This window comes from Zosterops lateralis (genome assembly GCF_965231275.1).
Source record: "Zosterops lateralis genome assembly, chromosome: 4".
In the NCBI taxonomy this organism is placed as follows: Eukaryota; Metazoa; Chordata; class Aves; order Passeriformes; family Zosteropidae; genus Zosterops; species Zosterops lateralis.
In genome coordinates this window covers 6,250,633-6,272,739 of record NC_139765.1, presented here as the reverse complement: position 1 = coordinate 6,272,739, position 22,107 = coordinate 6,250,633, and the positions used below count along the sequence as shown (strand labels likewise).

Here is a 22,107-nt window from a genome sequence, read left to right as displayed (position 1 = left end):
AAGCAGGTGTCACTGCCTTAGCACGAAAACAAGAAGATCATTTAATGTTCAGAGAAAATGGAGTGAACAAACAGGCAGCCTCAAATAAGCAGCTGCTTGTTTCAGTTGTTGACACATACCCAGAAGTTTCCTTTTGTTATCACCCAAGGCTTTCAACAAACAGCACTGAAATTTGGTCTTTGTTTTTCTGATAAAAACCTGTTAGTCACTGTAACTCTGGTTGTGCTTTCCTCTTTGTCAGTAGTTTCCCGAGTCAAAATTGATGGCCTTAGCTAACCTGAAAGTTTGCACTGGCAAAAATTTTAATTTTGTCAGAGGATTGTTAGTGGTTTGTCTCCATACTACTGTTAAGCATCACAGCTGGGAAAGAGTGTTCATGCAAAAGTGATGCTAGAAGTCCTCCTGCTGAAGACATGTAAGGACTTATATGGGACAGTCTATCAGTAGACACCACAAACTAAATAAAAGAAGATGAAAATATCCTTATGAAGATGTAACATGCTCTTAAAATCAAGGCAGGGCTAAAATGTAGGGTTTCATAAAGAGCTTCCTACCAGTAGGGTTTCTTTAAACAACCCCATTCATATTTCAGACTGAGTTACTCTTCACCTTGACCTAAGCCTCTGCCATCTATAACTTAATAACCAGTATTTTCCTGGAGACATTTTCTCTTTCTTCTTTCCCTTCTACCTTACAGTGCTCATCATGGTAGTAGGGGAAATGACATGGAGAGACATGAATGGCAGGAGATAGGTTTCAAAAAAATTGTGCAGAAACACTGTTAGTACAGCTAAATCAGATCTTACTTTCTTCACAAGTGTTCAGTCAACTCCTCAAAATGGGATTTCTCTTAGTGTGTTTCCCAAGGAACTGTTATATGGTGGTGGAGGGAGATTGTTTTCATGTTTTCATTCTGTGTAGAAATAACAATTATCTGCATTTATGCAGTACTTTCCTGGGCATCTGCAGGTCACACAAATAAAAAACATGTGCAAGCTGTCAGCAGTAGATCCTGTACCTCAATCACAATGTATAAAGTCTGTATTTTGGGGGCTGTTGTTTTCTCCACAGATAGCTTTGTGCAGAGACCTTCGAGGCCCTCGACAGAAGCAGTCCACCACAACCCCCCAACCATTGAACTGTTGCATCGCACGCGGTCGCCCATCACCAACAATCACCGTCCGTCGCCAGACCCCGACCAGCGGCCGCTCAAGTCCCCCATGGACAACACCTTCCGTCGCCTGTCCCCGGCCGACAGGGTGCCAGGGACGAGGCACCAGCATGAGAACAGCCAGCAGGAACCCTATCCTCTCTCAGTGTCCCCGATAGAAAACAACCACTGCCCGCCTCCTTCCGAGGTGCTCCATAAGCCCTCCAGCCCTCGCCATGAGAACACCAGGGTCATCCAGCTGATGCCCAGCCCTATCATGCATCCTTTGATACTGAACCCCAGGCACTCCGATTTCAAACCACCGAGGTTGTCTGAGGATGGGCTGCACAGGGAGGTGAAGCCCATCAACCTGTCCCACCGAGAAGAGTTAGCTTACATGAACCACATCATGGTGTCTGTCTCCCCTCCCGAGGACCACACGATGCCGATCGGCAGGATAGCAGGTAAGGGACATTCCCCAGGCTGCACCAAAGTTAATGCTCTTCATTCATAACTCACCATGCTTTGTTTTAAGAGTTTCTTCTTTCGTTTTGCCACTCTGTGACATCAGGAGTTTACTGGCATTCTGCAATGTAGATTTCACTACATCTGTGGCTTAGGCAGTGCAATATTAATAAGCGAGTTTCATGATAGGTAAGCAGAGGTGCAGAATGACTTGCCTGTGACCACAGAACGTGTAATTGGTATTGAAACATTTGCATCCTGACACTCGCTGCTTCTCCACCCACTAGCAGTCCATTCATTTCCCAAGATACCTATCTCTGAAGCCTTGTTCTGCAAAGAGAGAGTTTTCCAAGAGTTCCATTCACATTACTGTCCAATCCTATGGAAAGGAAGAAACCCTCCGTCAAGTAGCCTTTGAAATAATGCATTATCAAGCCCGTTATGAAGCTGGCAAGACTAATGAAATACCACCTCAGAGTCCTACTTCCTAACCTTTCCTGGGCTTCTCACATCGGGATTGTCCCTTTTTACAGAAACAAGGTTGGCTTTGTCCCACACAAACCACAGGCATTATCTCACTTTTGTTATCATAAATAACTGACATTAAAACAGCTAAATCAGGAAGCTGAGGTTACAGAAAATGTTTCTTGTACTCTAAAGGGAACTGTAAATAGGGAGAGGGGGAATCCAACCGCTTCAGAAATACACTGGATACCCCAGTAACCAATTTCTTTTGAGAGATGTAAATACACACCACACCCAGAAAGATTCCATGCAGTTGTGTCAGCAGTGACCTAATGTGATCCCCAGCTCCTGTGGGGTATTACACATGTCCACAGAGCTACAAACACCTTGTTCTTTTTTGTCCTTACATGCCTTAAATTTGTTACAGATGTGGTGCTGCCTCAGCTTTAATGAGGAAGATTTTCTATTTTCTTAAGATTTGCCACTTTAAATTCCAAAGATACATATCTTACCATCTAGTCAAGATCAAACACAGCAAGGACCATGATCTAACTAACAGAAAGATTAAGTTAATCTTTTGACATTTTTGCCTGGCTGACATTTTTCTCTCTCCTTTCGATTTTTATTATCCACAAAATTCTCAGCAAGTTAATAAATATACTTAAAGTTATGGCAGAGAAAATACCCTACTGGTCCCATCACTGGAGATTTCCTTCCCACGAAATGTTGTTGGGAGATCAAGGCAGTTAATCTTTATTTTCAAGAAGAAAACATTCTTCAAGAATAAACCCTAGTCTGAAATAAATGTAGGAAAAATGCAGAGAGCATGTGGTGGTTTAATTTATTTTAGTTTAAACTTAGGAGTTTTCTTACATAGTTGGGAATCTTTGCTTTCCGCACGTTGTTCACTGGGTCCAGTGACACCAGCCCCAGTAATTCCTATGTCCTTTCTATCCCTGTGTTGTTTTCAGGGCAACAGAGCCCAATCTCTTGGAAATCTGGGCCTAATACAGTTGCTTGGCAAGGATGTGTAGCCATTAAAACATTATCCAAAGTCTATACCTGCAGACTTAATGCTTTCACTTGCAGGTCTGTGGCTTTGCTGAGACCCATAAGCAAGGATGGCATACCTGAAATAGCTGGTGGATTTTTTCATGCCAGAAAAACCTGGAGTGTGTTCAAGTATTTGGTTCAGATGAGGGCAGTGTTTTATGGCCCAGGGTTGGGGAATTACAGAGCTCATGGTTAGATTGATTAGATTTCTGCTGATAAATTGGCCAGTGTACTTCCATCAGTGTCCAAGTCCTTTAATTTTAAAAGCTCACTTGCCTCATTTGCTGCACAGGCACAAGCTACTGCTCCTCTAGTTGGATTGTAATGGCCTCTGAACTGTAGAGACACCATCTAAAGAGCTCACAGCTAATTTGAAGGTGATAAAAACTGGATTACTACCAAGCATTTAGACAGCCTCTGCTTCATCCCTGAAGTCAACTTCACTGGAGCTGTTGAATTCAACAGCAGCATATTTAGGCCCCCTAGAAAGAAAGTACCTTTCTACCTGCTTCCCACCCATCTCACAGCTCTTGCCAATAAGTGATTCCATGTCTTCTTTATGTCATGATAAATGTTTTTTTTTATCTCAGTGTCCTTACCTTTACTGCCATAGTTAACATGAAGGTGCTTGACCAACCATGGTTGCCACTTCAGTGTGAGAGAGACCATGAAAGGTATGAGGTGTGGCTCTTAAACTAGAAATGTACATCAATGCAGATAAATTCCTTAAAGGGTCTTTTTAGAAATCACTGACATTACTTCCATTTTCTTGATGAGGATGACTGATGGGTTGGGCAATGAAAGGATTTACCAGTAGTCCAGTGGCAGAGCTGAGTGCTCAGCTGTTCACATTGTTGAGAAGAGCCTTGACTTCCATGGCTTAACCACTTAAGGTGATTTTCAGGGGAGATAGTGATGAGGAGCTACTAGGGAATCCTGGTAGGCTGCTGACTAAAACCTTAGACTGTGCTCCAGAACATCTTCTCTTCCCAGCTCAGATGTTTTATACTGTGGAAAGAATTTTCCCTGGACTTAAGGCACCTCACAGCCTCATTAATCTGTTTACTTGTAGATTGAGTGTGTTTTTAAATGCAGCATGCAATTAGTTGGTGCTGAGAAAGAAAACAATGTTTTTGCTTGCTGCTATACACAAATGCTCACTTTCCAGGAGGTCGATCAATACAACTCTGGACTTTCTGTCAGACAAAATAATGACCTGTACTCACTGGCTGACTAATCTTTCCTATCTTTTTATGTAATACCATTTTTCAAAATATTAATTTTACTGGTAAAGCACTTTCCTTTTTACAGCAAAGGATTTCAAGTTGAAGGTCTTATTATCTTTCCATCTAAGGCCATTTAACACTTTTCTAGCAAAGCCAGAGGCATACAGTATCTTTATATTACTCATTAAGGTGACATATATTATTCATCACTGGCTAGAGTTGATTTTGAAAATTATGGTTAACTATCTTCTCAACATGATATGCACAAGTACTGGAGGTCATCATGTTGAGATAACCAAGAAACAGGTTTGCATCCCCTGTAAAGACACCAGGCAAGAGATAAACTAACATCAGTAGTCCTCTAATTAGCAGTATGTAAAAATATTAAGAATACCTCAAAGAGGGAGGTCAGCAGAGCAGTGTAATGGAGAGTTTTCCCTGTTGGAACTGCTAATTCAAAGCAGCACCACTTTTGGTAGCCAGGTCCTAACTTGGACTCCAGCAAACAGGCAAGCAGGCATTCTATATATGGCTTACTTTGAGCTCTGAATTTTTTTTCAGTAGTCAATCTTGGTTGCCCATAAATCGTCTCCAAGGATATCTCTCTCTGGAGGGTGAAAATAGATACCTTTTGTTCTGTCTTCCTTTTTTTTTTTTTTTTTTTTTTTAAGCACAATTGCAGTTTAAATTAAGAGAGGCACCTCAAATTAGCCCTTCTGCAGACTGGAAATTCTACTCCCCATGAACCTCTGATTGTGAAGGTTTTGTTATCAAGTGTTTTAGAGCTTTGATATCTTGGAAAAGGTACTTCCCCAAGGTGCAAGAGGCAGTTATGAGGCTATTCAACTATAACAGGGTTGGATAACCAGCTATAACCTTTATCACATAGAGTTTGTCTTAGAAACATCCAGATTAGGCTAATGACATGGTGGTATTTACCTCACTTTTCATTCTGTCACTTAAAACTCATAATAAAATTCTGGATATTTGTTGTGAGGGGAAATACATTGCTGAGCATTTCCAGCTCCGAGCTGTACACAGTTTTTTCTGTACCAGCTCTGGGACTGAAAGGCTTGTTCCCTAATCCACAGCATGCTGAAATCTAAGGTGAGTCCTGTGCCCGGTGTTATCTATCAGCAGTGTGCTGCTCTTATCAGCTGGGTTACCTTAGCAACTGGGCTGTATCTGACTTTATGAGCTGCTGGATTTGTTTCTTCCCCTTGAGGAGTCTGAGGGAAAACCAGGCAATGTTTAAACTGTTGGGAGGCACATTGTCTATCCCTGTATTGGTTAGGCCCATAAAGCCATCGACTGCTGTTGGAATGAGGATAGACAAGATTTTTACCCTGCCAAAGTCGTGACAGGGAGCTGCCTCCAGACTTGCTGCTGCTTTACCTCAGCCTCTCAGTGTGCCACACATCCTGAGAGTTACAGGGGTGCAGCATGAACTCCATGAACCCACTTGCCTGTGGCGAGGCGTGTGTGAGAGACATCTCAATAAAAACAGTCTGATGGTCGAAACCAAAAATGCAGTCCCATGGCAAGAGCACATCAGCTATGGATGACTCACATTCTACTAAAATCTACAAAACAGCACTTGGGATGGGCGTAGGCTCTGAGCATGGGGAGATCTTCCAGAGGGGTTAGATTGTTTTGTGTGGGGACAGAGTTTGGAGGGGGAACAGAATCATGGATTCTCTTCCTTTGTTTGAAAAAATTACTTGTGTGGGAGGGGAAAAGACAGGAGGGGACAGTGAAATATCCCTTTCACAAAGCCAGTGCTTTTAAAAAGTGAAAATCAACTGGTACTTTTTCCTGTTTATACTCTTGAGTTGGGCTGAAAAGCTTTTAAATGAGGATAAGAAAAACTCAGGTAATTGAGCTGTCAGATTTCTAAAAATAAACATTTAGAACTTAAACATCAAAAGACACCAAACTTCAAACCACTGCACCTCAGCAATGTCTGCTCACTACTTAGCTACTAGGACCAGAGCCCCAGTGCCCACATCTGCTCCAGATATGTCCATGGGACCTTTACAACTGTGTCACACTGTAGGATGATCTTTTGGGGGTTTTTAATTCAGTTGCCAGCAAAATCCTTTGTGCCAAAGCACCACATTACTTTATTATTTATAATGTGTTACAACACATTAGTTTCTTTTTCTTTCTGTGTAAAACAGCTGTACAGGCACGGTTACTATGCAATGGCATATGCTGAGGGCGGGAAAGGGGGCAAAGAACAATTATCCCTCTGTAGTGAAGAGGGTAAAAACCAGCATCAAAGCACAACTTAGAGGTTTTGTAACTGATACTGTTAGCCCTCACAGAAGGACTAGAAAAAATTACGAAAAAGTTAATACTGGGTACTATTGAAAGGCATTTAAAGAATAATGCAGACATCAGGCACAGTCAGCCACAAAGGTAAATCCCATTCAACTCGTCTGCTTTCTGAGTATGATGATATCACCCACATAGTGGATTGAGGGAAGGTGGTGGTTATAGTTGTTCTGCATTTTAGGGAGGGTTTTCATACTGCCCCTCACAGCAGGGTCGAGTTGCATGGCTGTGGGATGAGCAGGTTCCCAGTGCACTGGGTAAGGAACTGTGTAAGGGCAGGGCTCAGGGGGTTGTAGTGCATGGGGCCACATCTGGCTGGCAGTGATCCACGGGGCTGTTCCATAGGGCTATTCCACAGGGCTGTTCCACAGGGCTCCCACAGACTGTGGGGGGCAGCTTTGACAAGATGGTTGTAGCAGCTGAGCAGTTTCGAGTTACAGACTGGCAACCTGGAGAAAGCCAAAGCAGTGGCTCACTTTGGCAGTTCTAAGTTGTAAGGGTTCAGTAGCTGTTTTCCAGGGAACTGACCTTCCTTCCTGTAGGGCAGCAGCTCATGCAGATTGGAGCCTTGCAAGAACATGAAAATCCTGGTGTAATGCTGGCCTGTCACTCCAATTTGGATATGACAATGATAATGTCACTGGCCTTGTTTCATCACTTGCTCGTGCAGTCATGTACACTTTTACATTTCCACTACATGCCATGTCTCTTGGAGCCCCTGTGGAAAACCAGACTGCTGGAGAGACTGAAGTGTGGATGAGAGTCAAACTCATAGAGCTAGTATTCATAGGAGTTTTCATTATAACCTTGAGAGTCTTCTTAACATTGCATTAACAATTAATTTCAGCATGAAAGTGGGCCTTCCCTGCCAATTTAACTAATGACACTCAAGCTCAAACAACGTCTGAATAGCAATAGTTTTGATAGGTGGTTGTAGATTTTCTGTGAAGTGTCTTGCTTCACAGCTCTCTCCATCCTTACTGCACAGTTACAGGAGCAGAAATTGCAGGCAGGACTTGTTCAGGTCTGCTCAGAAGCCAGGACTGACCAAGCCAGAAGAAAGCTCAGCCATTTAGATTTCATTCTTCTCATTACTGTACTGCAGCACCCATCCCATGGCTAGACAGATAAGTGGGTTCAGAGTACCCTAAGCATCCATTGGGGTCAGCAGGATGTTATACTCTCTTTTAAGAAACTTGCTTTTTAATGTGTAAACATCCCTTATTTTCCCTGTATATTGCTTGCTTCCTTTAGGCTAGAGTTGTTTCAGTAATTCAGATTTTCTTCTACAAAGCAAGCTTGGATCACTCTGAATCCTCTTAGTTAAACCAGGAGAGCAGACTGTTTGTTTTTGTAGTGTTGACACTACAATTCACTGCCTCCAGAGACAGGCCTATTTAAGTCTGGCTTTAATACCAATCACAATCGGCACATATCAGTTTACATTAATTCAAATGCAAACCATTAAACTGGTCAGGCTGTTTTCCCTCTCCCTTGAGGGAAGGGAAGGGAAGGGAAGGGAAGGGAAGGGAAGGGAAGGGAAGGGAAGGGAAGGGAAGGGAAGGGAAGGGAAGGGAAGGGAAGGGAAGGGAAGGGAAGGGAAGGGAAGGGAAGGGAAGGGAAGGGAAGGGAAGGGAAGGGAAGGGAAGGGAAGGGAAGGGAAGGGAAGGGAAGGGAAGGGAGAGTTTGGCCATGTCTCAATGTGGAGTTTTAATGCCAAGAAGGGGAGGTCACATCTCAATTTTTGGCAAGGGGCCCATCAGAAATCACCAGTTTATGGCTTATGAAATCCCTTCAGGAGGGACTTGCTGGGAACACACCAGGAGCTGTGTCCTCCAGCCATGCTCACACTTCCCACAGTAACTCTGGGCTTTCTGAGAGAACACAGAAGTGAGGTTCATGGGGAGCAGTCTATTACAGACAGTGATTTTCTGCTCTTGAAAGAAACCAGAAGTCTAAACCCAAGACTGAACTGTCAGAAGACAGTAGAGATTCTCATATTGTGGGGTTAAAAATTTTTACTGTTGTTGGGAATGCCTTTCTTGCAATTAAGTCATTCCAGCTTTTGCCAGCTTCCCTAAAGTACAATTCTGAAGGTAAAATGTCATTCTTAATTGTTAAATTCCCATCATTAATGTTGTTTGGCTAGTTTTCTGATGTCAAGGAGGTTGTGAGGTGTTTGTAAGAAGTGCACAAGAACAGGCAGAGGTTAAATTTCTTTTCCAGTCATTGCTTTTCATGAGCAGTAAAGCTGAGAAAAAGCCACAGGAGAATCAGAGACAGGTTTCTTTAGCAGGACTCTTTTCTACCATTGTGGTGGAGCAGAAAAAGAACAGCACTTGAAGATAATGCTGAAAATGCCCATCTCTTTGGTGGGGATGGAGCAGAAGAAGAGGACAGGAAGAAAAAAGACTGTTTTTAATGCAACAGTCTTTAGCTTTCAAAGTCTTCATCTATCAATGGTCTGTGACCCATCTGTTACATAGTCATTGTGATTTCAGTGCTCTTTTCTACAACCTCATGAGATATATTTTTGATCCTCCTTCCCTGTACAAATTTTTATTGCCAAAGACAGAGCTTGGCCTCATCTTGCTGTGTTATTTTTACAACCTCACAGCACAACTGTTAGCAGCATGACACCCTCAGGTTTCTACTCTCCTTCTGCCTGATCTCCCACTCAGCGTTTGGGTACAAGACAGAAGCAACATACAACTGTTGTATTGTGTGATCTGGCAACCTCTTTACTCAGCCCCAGCTTGAATTTACTGAGCTGAACAAACAGTTGTCTGTCAAGAGGTTTCTCCACAAAAAAACATTGGCTTTACCATAGCAGCTTGCCATCCTTCTTTCAGGAGCAGCATTCACAGAAATAAAACTATTTTCCCTCAGTGACCTGGATTAACAAACATTGATGACCAGGATGCTCCATCTCAGGACTGACTGGTCAGTGCTCCCCCAGGCCTCAGAGCCATTTGAACCCATAACCATGAAACTTGGTTACTTTTTCTTTTGGTTTTGTCTGCTGAAATGAATATGTCATAGATAGATCTTGAGGCTGGATTCAACACAGCATAATGCTCCATGTCTGTTAAGGAAACTCCCCAGTCAGACCATTCCTGGGATGCTGACAGTGGCATTCCCGAGGTCAGAGACTTTCTGGGACCAAAGGCCCTTCCTTAGCTCCAGTGACTGTGAATTACATCAGTTCATTGTTTTGACACCGTGAGCATAACCATGTTGTCTTCACACACACTTCAGGTGTACTTAGAGAAACCAGAGTGCCAGGGAACTTCCAGGGTTCTGCTCATTAGTTTCAGTTGTGAAGAGCCATTGTTTGCTTCACTCTGAACAAATGCAGCTGAAGCACGAATCACCTTGTAAAATAAAGGGGGCCAAGCTTGGGAGAACTCTTCAGCTGGTAGAAATCACAGAACCATTTAAGTCAAATGATATCATGCTGGAGAGATTTTAGGCTAACCTACACAGCAAGGGGTAAGGCCTCAGCTGAAGTCAGAGGGAGTATGACAACGTTCCTTTGGCATCTCTTCCTGTGTGGAGCCATGTTGGGTTCCAAGGCAGTCATCAGCCAGATCAAACACTTTTTATATAATGCTCTTCAGTGCAAGATGTGGGTGGGTCTCACAAAACATTTCTGTGGTTACGGGAGGGTTTTGGTAGTTGCTACATGGAGAGGGCCAGCTCTGCACCAAGGGCCCCATTCAAACAATAGAGGGATCAGATACAGCTTGTGCTTTAAGTAATATCTCAGTGCAGGGGAATCTTATATCCTGAACAAAAGAGGTCTTTAGCATGCATATGCCTATATTGTTAACAGCATTATTTGGTCCTAGAGAGTACAGATGAGAGACTTCTCACTACTGCAACACAAAGATGACCTTGGCCAAATGATACTGGAGAAGTCATTTGTAATGGCTGGACAAATATCAAAATACTAGGAACCTAAGATCTGTAATGTTTCATTTACAGATCATTCTGAGATGGTATTTCAATGCTAAGGGATATTTATTACTATCACATAGCTATTAGGAAGTATTAATATGCCAGTATTCTTTAGGTGTGTATTCAGAAGACTTTGCCTAATCAATTAATAGTAACATGGTTTTATTAGCAGGAGTGGGAAACTGCTGCCTCTTGCACATGTAGGGCAGTGCTTATGGCAGACAATTTGAGACCCAGCTAAGTACTCTACACCTTATCACTACCTTGTGTGTGACTATAAAAGTCCCTCTAGAAGCATTAGCTGCAGGAGGAAAGTTGTAGCCATACCTCTCCATTTGAAGCTGCAGTTTGCCCTAATTCCCAGCTAATTACACAGTTCAGACTTGCTTAGTATTACAGCTGAGAAAACAGTAGGGCATGGAAGTGCCAGTGTTCAGGAGCCCTTTCCACGTTGCTGGGCCATTCACCACCTTCCCATGCCTACATCACCTTAAAGCCTCCCAGTCCCTGCTCTATCCACAGCTCAATCTCTGTAGCTGCAGACTATACAAAGTTCAACCATATGAGTTCACTTACAAAAAAACCCTTTATGTGTGCTAGGGGGAAATGATGTTTCCCTGTGTTAGGGAGGCATAGTTGCTTTCTAAGTAAGCTTATTTTAGCCAAAAGGCAGGAAATCACAGCATGCCCAAACAATTTTGGTATCAGCCCTGACTCAACTCTCCAATTGAATCTCCCACACTTTTAAACTTGCTTGGCCTCAGCAACATCCATATGCTTTCTTGCTATTATTCATTAGCCAACACACACCCTGTGGAGAGTCCCCCGATGCAACAGCTCCTTTGGAGGCCTCCTGACAGCCAAGGAAGGGATTGAGTCTTCATGGAGTCATTTCCACCATCCAGACTTTCCTCATACAAGTGATTGACATTAACAAAACAACCATCCACGTACGAGTCCTTCTCTCCATTTCCTCTACCCTTCCTAAAAATACACATCACCCTTTTGACCTTCCTGGAGAATGCAGCTTTCTGTATCACACAATCATAGAGCATCCTGAGGTGGAAGGCGCCCACAAGGATCATCAAAGTCCAACTGCTGGTCCAGCACAGGGCAGCCCCAAGAATCCCCCCTGTGCCTGAGCGCGTTGTCTGTTATCTCCAGCAGCCTTTTGTGGAGGTGCCTCTTTTCCTAGCAGAGAAGCTCCTTTTAAAATCATTTTCTAGCATTGCCTCTTCTTGGGTTTTGACCAATTTCACAGGCCTGCAAATGGGCTCTACTGTAGTCCAGGTTCATTACAGTCCCTAAGAGTTACCAGGTAGCCTTGACTCTGTCTCTAATGTCCTATTAAAGATCTTTACTGATAGATTATTTAATTGCTGATCCTCTTTCAGTCAGGGAGAACCTTCCAGCACCTCATTTTATTTATTTTTTTTTTCACTGTGCAATCTGTGGAGAAAGATACGTAGGGCAACCATTTCTGGTTAAAAACAAACAAAAAGCCATTGAGTGCCTATGCTCAAATTCCTAAAAGTGTCCCACGTGAAACTAGAAGGAAGGGAAGCTGCTTTAGGTCCTGTGCAAGCAGAGCTCATACATAACTAAAGTGTGCTGCAAAACATCAGCTGCTCCAAGATAACAAACTGTGTGCTCAGAGCTCTCAGCTCTGGGGATGAGAAATGCAGTGAGCCTGAATCTTTTCTACTGGTGCTTAATGCTTTTTATTTCCTATTTGCAGTGGCTTGAGACACGGTTACCACAGTTGCCGTGATGCTCAGTAAATTACTGCAACATATCTAAATTTGCTGATAGACAGCCATATGGTTTGAAATCAAGTTTTTAAGTGCTTGTAGGAACCAAGCAGGGTTTTCAAGGATTTTGGGTTTTGTTGTTGAAGCAAACAGCAGTCTCAGATACTGGGGTGGTTGGGGTTTTTTGCAAATTCCACCAGCCTACTTAATACTTGTGCAAGTCTGAGCAGCTCAGTCAGTTGAGAATATAAGGGATGGGGCCCTTCATCACTTACGATTTTTATTGTGAAGATCTCAAGATGCAGATCTGAGTTCTTTTCATTTGAGGTGTATCTATATTCAAGCTTAGCCTGAATCCATCCTCAAAACTAAGAGAACAATAAAAAAAGCAAATCTGCACTTGAATCCTACCTCTTCTTAGCATCTGGAGCTCTCTTTGTTTCCACCTCTTTGTTTCCATCTCAGGTTGATTTTTTTGTGTGCTTCTTCTGTTTTGTGCAGAAGGGGGGCCCAGGGTGTGTGTCTGAATGTGAGAGAGAGAGAGAGATTAAAAATAACATTGCCTATTGCAAATAAAGTGGTGAGAATAAAGAGGAGTGTATCTCTGCAGAACTGTAAATATGAGCTACAAGGTGCTGTAATTGAAGGTTGTCTGCCCTGGGTTGAACATTCAGGAATATCACAAAGCCTGACATTGACTGTCCTCTGCAGGAGCACCATCCCTCCAGCTGACCCCAAGGATTCTTGCACTAAAAATGACATTTTCTATACATTTCTTGCATTGAAAGAATTCTAGAATTAATTGCATGTATGTTAACAAACCATTTAGGCAGGGACTTACTACCCTTTAGTCTGAGAACCTCCCACAATATTAAAAAGCACAAACCAGAAGAGCAATATAATCTCCCTTGAATCATAAATAAAGTCTAGAAAATAAGCTTTTTTCCTAATGTGTGTGTGTGTGTGTGCAAAAACATTGACAGAAAGGCAATGTAAGAATTGTGTTTTGTGAATTTGTGAGAGAGGGGATGACAGAAATTCAAGTGGTAGCCTTCAGCCTTAGTTTTCAGACCTCTCACTTAGTCCAGGGAAACTTGTGCCCAGGTTTCATTTTTTAAAATAAAACCGAGAAAAATCTCAAATGGGGATGGACATTTTTCTCCGGAAAACGTTTTTCTGCAAAAAAATGTTAATGAAAAAAGGTTTTTCCAGCAAAAAGTCTTGTCTCTTGCCTTTCACATTCCTCCTCTTTTAGATGTCATGGATGAGGTGACCATCAGGGTAGGATTCAGCTAGAATGGGAACCTGTGATTTTTGGCAGATATCATCTCTTCAAAACAAACTGCTTCATTCTTTGTAGGACTGACACGGAGAGACTAAAGCAAGGGCACTGGCAAACTGAGCTCTGGTTTTAGAGACAGTACTGGTGTCTGAGATACTCACTGCAGTTTGGAAGTGGGAAGATAACTTTAAAATCTCTATCCATTTTAGGTGTGCTCACTAAACGTGTTATTCATATCCTTTCCCAAAAAGTATTTTATATTCTCAGGTCATCATCCCCATTGTAACACGTGCCAGCCCCAGACAGACAGACAGGAATTGAAAGACAGGCTGACAAGAATCCATTTTAGCACTTAGAAGCTGGATTTCTTTGGTTGCCAGCCCTTGAACAACTCTAACAAGTTTTTCAGAGGCTGGTATTGCTTTCAGAGTGAAATGCAACCCCACAGCCACCTTAGAAATCTGTATATCTGAGCTGTGAAAACCTTGTTGTTTCTGACAGCAGCAGTACCCCCAGCTCTGTACAATTCACATTCCATATTCCATATTCCCTGTTATTCTTTGCTGCACACACACATTGCAAACAGGAAGTAGGAGCAGCTCAGCTCTTGGCTTCCTCAGTCTCAAGAGACTGCCATGAAACTGAAAAACACTAAACTAAAACTTAAGTGTCTGTTAGACCTTTAATTAGCGACCTAAGGAGTGTTTGCCAAGAGGAAATTTGAATTCAATTATCCAAATAGAAAGTATTTAACCTCTCAATAGCACTCAAGTAATTATAATACTTAGGTGTTGTTTCTTTTCAGGAACCTTGAAAAGTAAAACAGAAAATCAAATTGAAAATGGGAGAAGCTGTCAGTTCTATATCACATGGAGTCTACAAAGGAAAGCTCTAATATTACCCATGCTTTAGACACTTGTGTTAGCACAGAAAGGGGCAGCCTCAAGCAGGGAGAGCAGGTTGCAGGATTCATGATTTCTCCACTAAAACAGCCAGCAACAGCATCAGAGCCAACAGTGTGAGCTTTATGTGCTTCAGTACAACCATAAACACACAATTAAGACCAGCAGGTCCTCTCACACAGCCTTTGGTGAGATGGAGATGCTCTGTCAGTGTCAGGAGAGCTGAGATACATCAGGAGGGGCTGTATATTCCAGTCCATTTGGCAAACATTACCTGATACCAGCCAAGCCATTTTAATTTCAGGTCACAGCAGCTGTTTGAGCCCTGATCCCAACTGTCCTTTCACTACACATTCACCCAAAAAATTTCCAGAATTAATCCCAAGAAAAAAAAAAAAAAAAAAGGAAAAGTAATTATTTTCTTGTTTCTCTCTTCCCAGACTGTAGGTTGCTTTGGGATTATGTTTATCAGCTGCTTTCTGACAGCCGGTACGAAAATTTCATCCGATGGGAAGATAAGGAATCCAAAATATTTCGGATAGTGGATCCCAACGGGCTGGCCCGTCTGTGGGGAAACCACAAGGTAAGGAAGCAATGCAATTTTCCTCCACTTTGAAGCACTTTGCCTCTTGTAGCATCACAGGATTCAGTTATAAATGGGGGGGAAAGAAGAAAGGACTGCTTATAAATTACTGCTGGAAAACTCTAATCTTTTATTCTATGTACACTAGAAATACAAAGCATCCATCCTGAAGCACTAAAACCTATTCTTCAAATAGAGAAATTGTTGGGTTGGTTTAAAGGCCTTTAGTTATAAATGCATGTAATTAGAAAATTACAAGGAGTGCAAGAATTAACAGTACTTCTCTCTCAAGGCATCTTGTTTCTGCTTGAAACTTGATGCTGAGGATATTCTGATGAGATGCAGTTTACAAGGAGCTCTGTCCTACAGAGCTTTCTGTGTTCCTGTCTGCAGCAACTCCAAATTCCACACACTGCCCTGTGACAGACACCAAATGCTGCAGGATTGTGTACTTCCTTCTAAGAGGGCAGACAACACAAAACTGGGAGGAATAGCTGACACACCAGAGGGTTGTGCTGTTGTCCATTTGTTTCTGAACATGCTGAAGATACGGGCTAATGGGAATTTTATGAAACTTACCAACTTACCGAACCTGCACATTAATAATTGGGCCATGCCATGATGTCTCATGCTGGGTGTCTAAAACTGAAGCTCCTTCAGACCATTGGCCACTTGGGCAACACAGTGGCCTTTCAGCCTATAAGAAATGGAAGAAGCATACACTGTATTTCAGGGAGGTTCCCAATGAGGAGTCTAGATTTTTCAGGGAAAACTTTGTCCCTGTTAGTGTTTCACTGCCACAGGAGCTCTTGATGTGACCTCCCTTAGCAGATTAACTGCAGTCAGGGCAAGCAGAGGGGTTCTGCTCTTACTGGGCATTTTAGGCAGGTGGATCAGTCTCCTCCTCCTGACATGGAGGCTCCCAGGACAAAAACATGCTTCTACTGGTTTGGTGTATTTTGCCCATGGCAAGGCGGCTGTTTACACGGTGCACACACAGCTTTGCCAGCTGAGTTGTCTCTCTGCCACACAGAAACCACTGCTCCTTGCACCAGAAACATGCTCTTCGTGTAGACATAGCCTAAGGGGCTGATCCTGCTCTTCCAAGTCACTAATTTGGGGGCTCCCCACATACAGCTCTGCCAGTGCCCATCACTTCTGCTTTGTGTCACTCAGCTTCAGCAGAGCCATCTCCTTTGGGGGTTAGGAAGGTTTTCATGAATCATCTCACACTTCAGTATACCTCAGTGCTCTGGCCATGGCCTTGGGGGCCAACAGCTCCCAGAATGAAGGGGAGGCTCTGTCACAGAAGCAGATGTACAACCCAACTGGCTTCTTGATTTATACCTGTGTAACAAGAGGGGAAACAGGCTGTCAGTCCCCACAGTGCTCTGTGAGCATTAACTAGTTAATGCAGGGGAATCCCAGAGGAACAGTGCCCCAAGCAGGGATTGCTGACAGATTCAGCCTATCAGCCACTACTCCCAGGCTTTTACAAAAGGTTGTTTGCATTAAGAACAGACCTGTCACATCCCACTTGGCATTAGCATCTCCCTCCACCTAAAGTCTCCTCTTGTAGTTAATTAAGTCTTTTGTTACCTGTGTTCCAAGAATCTGTAGAAAAACTTTGCTTGGAATTTTTGTTAGACTCCTTGCTTAAATTGCCCTGAGTGGAAAGAGACACACAACTTTGATGATGAGGGCTGTGGGGGCAGAGTGGGCCTGCAAACAGTAAAAGAATGGTACATGTAATTTCTTGATCTGTCTTGGTTACTTTAAGTAGCTGTGATAGTTCTGCAACTCATTTTGGGGCTTAGGAAAGTTTTAATGAATCATCTCATCATTCTTTTCCTTTTTTCTTTTGAAAAAAAAACAGAACAGAACAAATATGACCTATGAGAAAATGTCCAGAGCCCTACGCCACTACTACAAACTAAATATTATCCGTAAGGAGCCAGGACAAAGGCTTTTGTTCAGGTAATTTTCTTTCTTTGCCATTTTCTTTCTATGGACAATTAGTTTTTGAGCATGGAGGATGGAATTGTGTGTGGGATACCTCATTGCCACAGTTATAACACAAGTGAAGATGGCCATACATTTGTAAAAGCTGTCTAAGCAGTGCTTCCCAGCTTTCAAGGCAGCCACACCAATTTATAAAAACACAGGCTTGTCTCAATGATCAGTGGAGACAATTGAAATCTTTTCCCTGCTTCATGCAGGCTGTGCCATTGTTTAAGACCTTAGATAAATGATTCAGCCAAAGTGCTGGAAAACCTACTCCAAATGGACTTCTCAAACACAGCTGCCAGTGAAAGCTGAGCAGGGATCAGGCATTTCCTCAAAGGCATGGCAGAAGGGAAGCACTTGATGACCACGTCTTTGGTGTTGCCTTCAAGGAAGAGAAGGAGCTGCAAGAGCTGTTCATAAAACCCAACGCATCGGGTTGAATGACACAACCAAGAATTTAGGAAATAGAGCCTGAAACAGCCTTAAAGCAGGGAACTACTTGTACAAACTTGAGTGCAGATGGCACAGAGTGAGAGCACTCCAGTTCTCTTGAGACAGCACCAGCAAATCCTAGTGCACGTCTGACCCTCAGAGCACTGAACTCAGACCAAGGACTCCTTTGCTGTCAGTGGCCTGGGTCTAGCAGTGTGCCTGGAAATGACAGCAATAGGAAGGCAATCTTGGAATCTGTTTTCTTAAATAGCTAACAGAACTGCATTAGCATTCAAACTGTCTTCAGCTGAAAAGGGCTCCGTGGGATGACTTGTTTATGTCAGCTCTTAGAAGGAAACAGATGCAGAAGTAGAGTGAAGGAAAGAAGCAGTCATGGGCAAAGTCAAGTGCTCAATAGTAACTTTTTTTTCTGGTGGAAAACAAGGTTGCTCCATCAGGACCAAAGTACTTGTATCTCTGTGGTCTTGTGTAAAGACTGCATTGCCCTGGGGGAATTCGTGATGCTGAACGCTGAATGTGCTTCTCTTGAAGCCTTCCCTTCAGTGGGGACACGCACAAAACAGGAGCTCATCTCTTCTCAACCAGGCTGCCTATTTTCTCAAAACCATTGTAACTTAATGCCCTTGGAGACCTCAGTTCCTCTGTAAGACTTGGCCAAATTGACCAACAGATTCAAAGGTCACCAGAGAGCATAAAACTTGAGCTATATAAACTTCATTTCCTTTGGAAACTGGGGGAAAAAAAACCCAGCAAAACATTTCTTTGCACAATTCCCAATAAAAACTTTTTGATGTTGTTTTCTTAGACCTATTTATATCTGAAGAGAAAAAGAACAGCTGCAAAAAATCAAGTCATTAATGTGCCTTTCTTGGCTATTCCTCACAAGCACAAGAAATAATAGGAAATGTGACTTAACGTGCAGGCAGTTGTCATTTGCAGATATCTGTATGGAGCTTTAAGTAAGATGGAGTCAGGAAAAGGATTTCTAATAGGTTGGCTGGGTGTCTTCTGCAACAAAATAGGTCACAGATAGTATTTCTTAATTTTCATGCAGTTCTGGGTTGTGTTGTTTGTTTTGGTTTTTTTGTTTGTTTGTTCTGTTTAATGTAATCAAATGCTATTAGAAATACCCACGCTGTGGTTTTCTTTATGTGACTTAAAGCACAGACCAGAAGGAACACCCAAAATCCTGTAGTGTAGCTCACATCAGCCCATGCCCCAGATGGAGAGGAGGAGGGCAGTGGGACCACCCCGTGTTTTGATTTCATCCTCATACAAGATCAACAAGGCAGTCACAGGGTTTAAATCAGGGCACAGTCTGGCCATGGGCTTTGGTGCATTTTCAGAGTGTAGCCAGGCACTGATTCACCACTCCTGCATACGAGTTTTTCACCACCATCACACTGTTTGTAGCAGCAGCATTTTTCCAGCAGTGACACAGCAGTGAGTCATAGCCCTTTTTTTTTTTTTTTTTCTTTCCCTAAATGCATATATGCACATGATTTCCAAAATTAGAAGGGATGGCAAAAGGTTAGTTCCAGGCTATGCTGTGTGTTTGCTGAGAGGCTCCAGCAGTGAGCATTCTGAGTCACTGATAGTAACAAGGCTCCTGTTGGTTGTTTTTGTTTTCATTGGGGCAAGGATACTGAGCATATCATCAACCTGAAGTAAAATCAGCTCTTACAATTAACACATTTCTTAAAGCTGCATGTTAACCAGTACGTTGTTAATGAAAGACTGTGAAATTTTATACCACTTCCAGCATAAATATCTTTCATCCTAATTTCTCCAGAAGTGCTTGGGAGTTGGGAAATTGATTTGTGTTGAAACCAGGATTTCATCCTTCCTGTGCCACACTGTCTTCCTACACCATTAAACTGAAAAGGAGAAAGCAGAGCCTTTCTGTGCTACCTCTGTGCAGTAATACACAAAAGCATCTTGGCAAAAACCAAGACTTCAGAATTAAACTGCAGGCTGGTGGATGTCCTTTCTCATTTCCTGCTGCTGCCATGCCTCCCCAGAGGCAGTTTCTGTCTCCAGCACCCTGCAGACTTTACTGCTTTGAGACAGTGGTGCTGGGAGCCATGGCATTCATTACAGAGGGTGCTGCCTCACTGCAGTCACACTTGCTACAATCACACAGGAAGAGACTGTCTTTGCTTACAGTTCCCTAGCCCAAAACATTTTTCCTTCAGGGCTTTTTCCATTTCTTGGAACTTGTTCTGACTTGGACCTTGGCTTTTTCCCCCTCTGTTCCTTCGGTGTTTCATGTTTTTCTCACTCACCTACACACAGGCCTGCACAAACCAGTAGCCCTGTGCCTCCCCACACCTTGCAAGGGCTTGTGCTTTGAAATATGCTGATCATAGAGACCTTTCATGTCTCTGTCACCAGACACCACACATGAGTGTACCTGGGCCAGGCTGTTATCTGACATGACAACAGCAAACAATATGAGGGAGAAGAAATAAACATCATTTCTTGGAGAAAACTATGGGGTTTGGGTCAGATTTGGGCTTTCAAGAAGCTGGGGTAAATGCTGGTGATTTTTTTGTTTCCTTTCAAGGTATGGAGGAGGGAAGACACCTGGGAAGAAGCTGGGAAACACTGAGGCTTTGGGAGGATACAGCAAAGATTATCTTGGGATCTGTAGAGCTCAGGGGTCTCAACAACTACAAGCTGAGACCCCTGAGAAATGAGCTCGTTTCTCTGTTTTGCAGGTTCATGAAGACCCCAGACGAGATCATGAGTGGCCGGACAGACCGCCTCGAGCACCTTGAATCCCAGGAACTGGATGAACAAATATACCAAGAAGATGAGTGCTGAAGGAAACAGGTGCACCACCTCTGTGGGTCCAGGGGAGAAACATCTGCCCGACGGTCGGCACGGTTTGGGAGGGGAAGCAACAACACAGGAGCAGTACTTGAGGTCGCCGCTTAGCTTGAAGACCACGCAGGACCTGAAGCACCTTAACAAAACAAACTAACAGGCAGAAGTGGTGCTGGCAGGAAAGCAAAGGGGAGAAAGCCTGGACTTATGCACTACTTCACTGTTCCTACAAAGTCTCCCTTGAGTTTTTTTCTTTCTTTTTGGTTTGTTTCAGTTTTGGGGTTTTTTTTGTCATTTTTTTTTCCCTAATAAACATGCAGTTTGACTTTCCTTATCTCACATAGGACAAGACATCAGATTATGCTTCTTCTTTTTTGGTTTTTTTGTTTTTGGAAGGCTTTCCTATGGAAATAGAGTGCTCTTATTTTCTGTGCAAGTCTCATGACACAACACCGCATAAACATAGCAACACAGAAGGGATTTGCTCAAGGCTTCCAGTTTGCTTGGATCAATTTATATGTGCTGCCACTGGGAAATGTGTTGAAGCTACCAAAAGAAATTCTCACACATACCTGTCAAATGAAGAGGAGACACCCTGCACATGTAGGCTGGGCTGTCATCCCAGCATAGCTTGGGCTCACAGAGAGTACTCGGAGTGGCTGTTAACTGCTGGAACATGGACCAAAACCAATCACCTAAGTGCTCCGGAGAGGAGAAAAATAAATGTGACAAACCTCTGCAAGTGACTATCAGTTAACATTTTCCCTCCTTCTAGCAAAGAAGTGATAGAATGGAGCAGGGGGAAGGGAGGGTGGGGACAGATACATATATATGTGTGTATATATATCTAAAAGTTCCATATATATATATATAAATATATATGTAATCCCCCAGTATATTCACAGTTGTGAATTTCAGTTCAGAGTTTTCTATAAAAAGGGAAGACTGAAGCATCTGTAATTACAGAAGAAAAGGGTGTTTCTCATACCTGCAAGAATTTTGGGGTGAAAGGTGAAGGACTGTTTCTTACATCACAGGGAGAAAGCAAAGGGACTCATCACATGGTTTGTGTTACTCAGAAGCCTCTCCAGGATCATTTTGTGCTGCTGGAGAGGTAGATGATTCACCACTCTAAAAGCTGATGTTAGAGAACTAGAGACCAAATAGCTATACTTATATCTTGTAATTGATTTTGGCTTTGTTTTGGGATTTGTTTATTTTTAATGCCTCCCACTGCCCTCCCCCATCCTACAGCACTGCCATCAAGGAAGCTTGTCCCAGCTTGCCTGTTTTTAACATGATTTAAGACAAGAGAAAAACAAACCCTACAGCCGTGTCGCTTTCTTGGTTTGGGGTTTTGTTCTGGTTGCAAGGTGCCTGCATTTGGTTTGCTGCACTGAGGGTTCTTGGCATGAGGCAAAGAACTATGCCTAGTTTGGTCACAGAAAGCTCAGCAGTCCTTGATGCCCAAACAAGAAAAACTGCTGGCCTGTTACATTTCACAGCTTGGACCACCAGGACAGGAATGTCTGTGGTGTCCAGTGATCCATCAGCAGTGGAATGGAAGGAAGATGCAGCAGCAGAAATGATGCTGGCAGAGGGAGAAGGTGTATAGGGAAACTGCAGGAATCACATGGTGCCTGA

General features: G+C 43.0%; 1 protein-coding gene across 1 annotated transcript in view; it reads left to right on the top strand.

Moving 5' to 3' along the window:
- The window catches only part of ETV6 (ETS variant transcription factor 6), a 122,103-nt gene extending 101,310 nt beyond the window's left edge, over positions 1-20,793 (top strand). Inside the window, exons 5-8 of the mRNA XM_083859600.1 lie at positions 1,072-1,614; positions 15,032-15,174; positions 17,051-17,151; positions 20,355-20,793. Coding sequence (XP_083715726.1) covers positions 1,072-1,614; positions 15,032-15,174; positions 17,051-17,151; positions 20,355-20,460 — 893 coding nt within the window. The 3' untranslated portion in view covers positions 20,461-20,793. The remainder of the gene's footprint in view (positions 1-1,071; positions 1,615-15,031; positions 15,175-17,050; positions 17,152-20,354) is intronic.
- Positions 20,794-22,107: the final 1,314 nt, after the last annotated feature.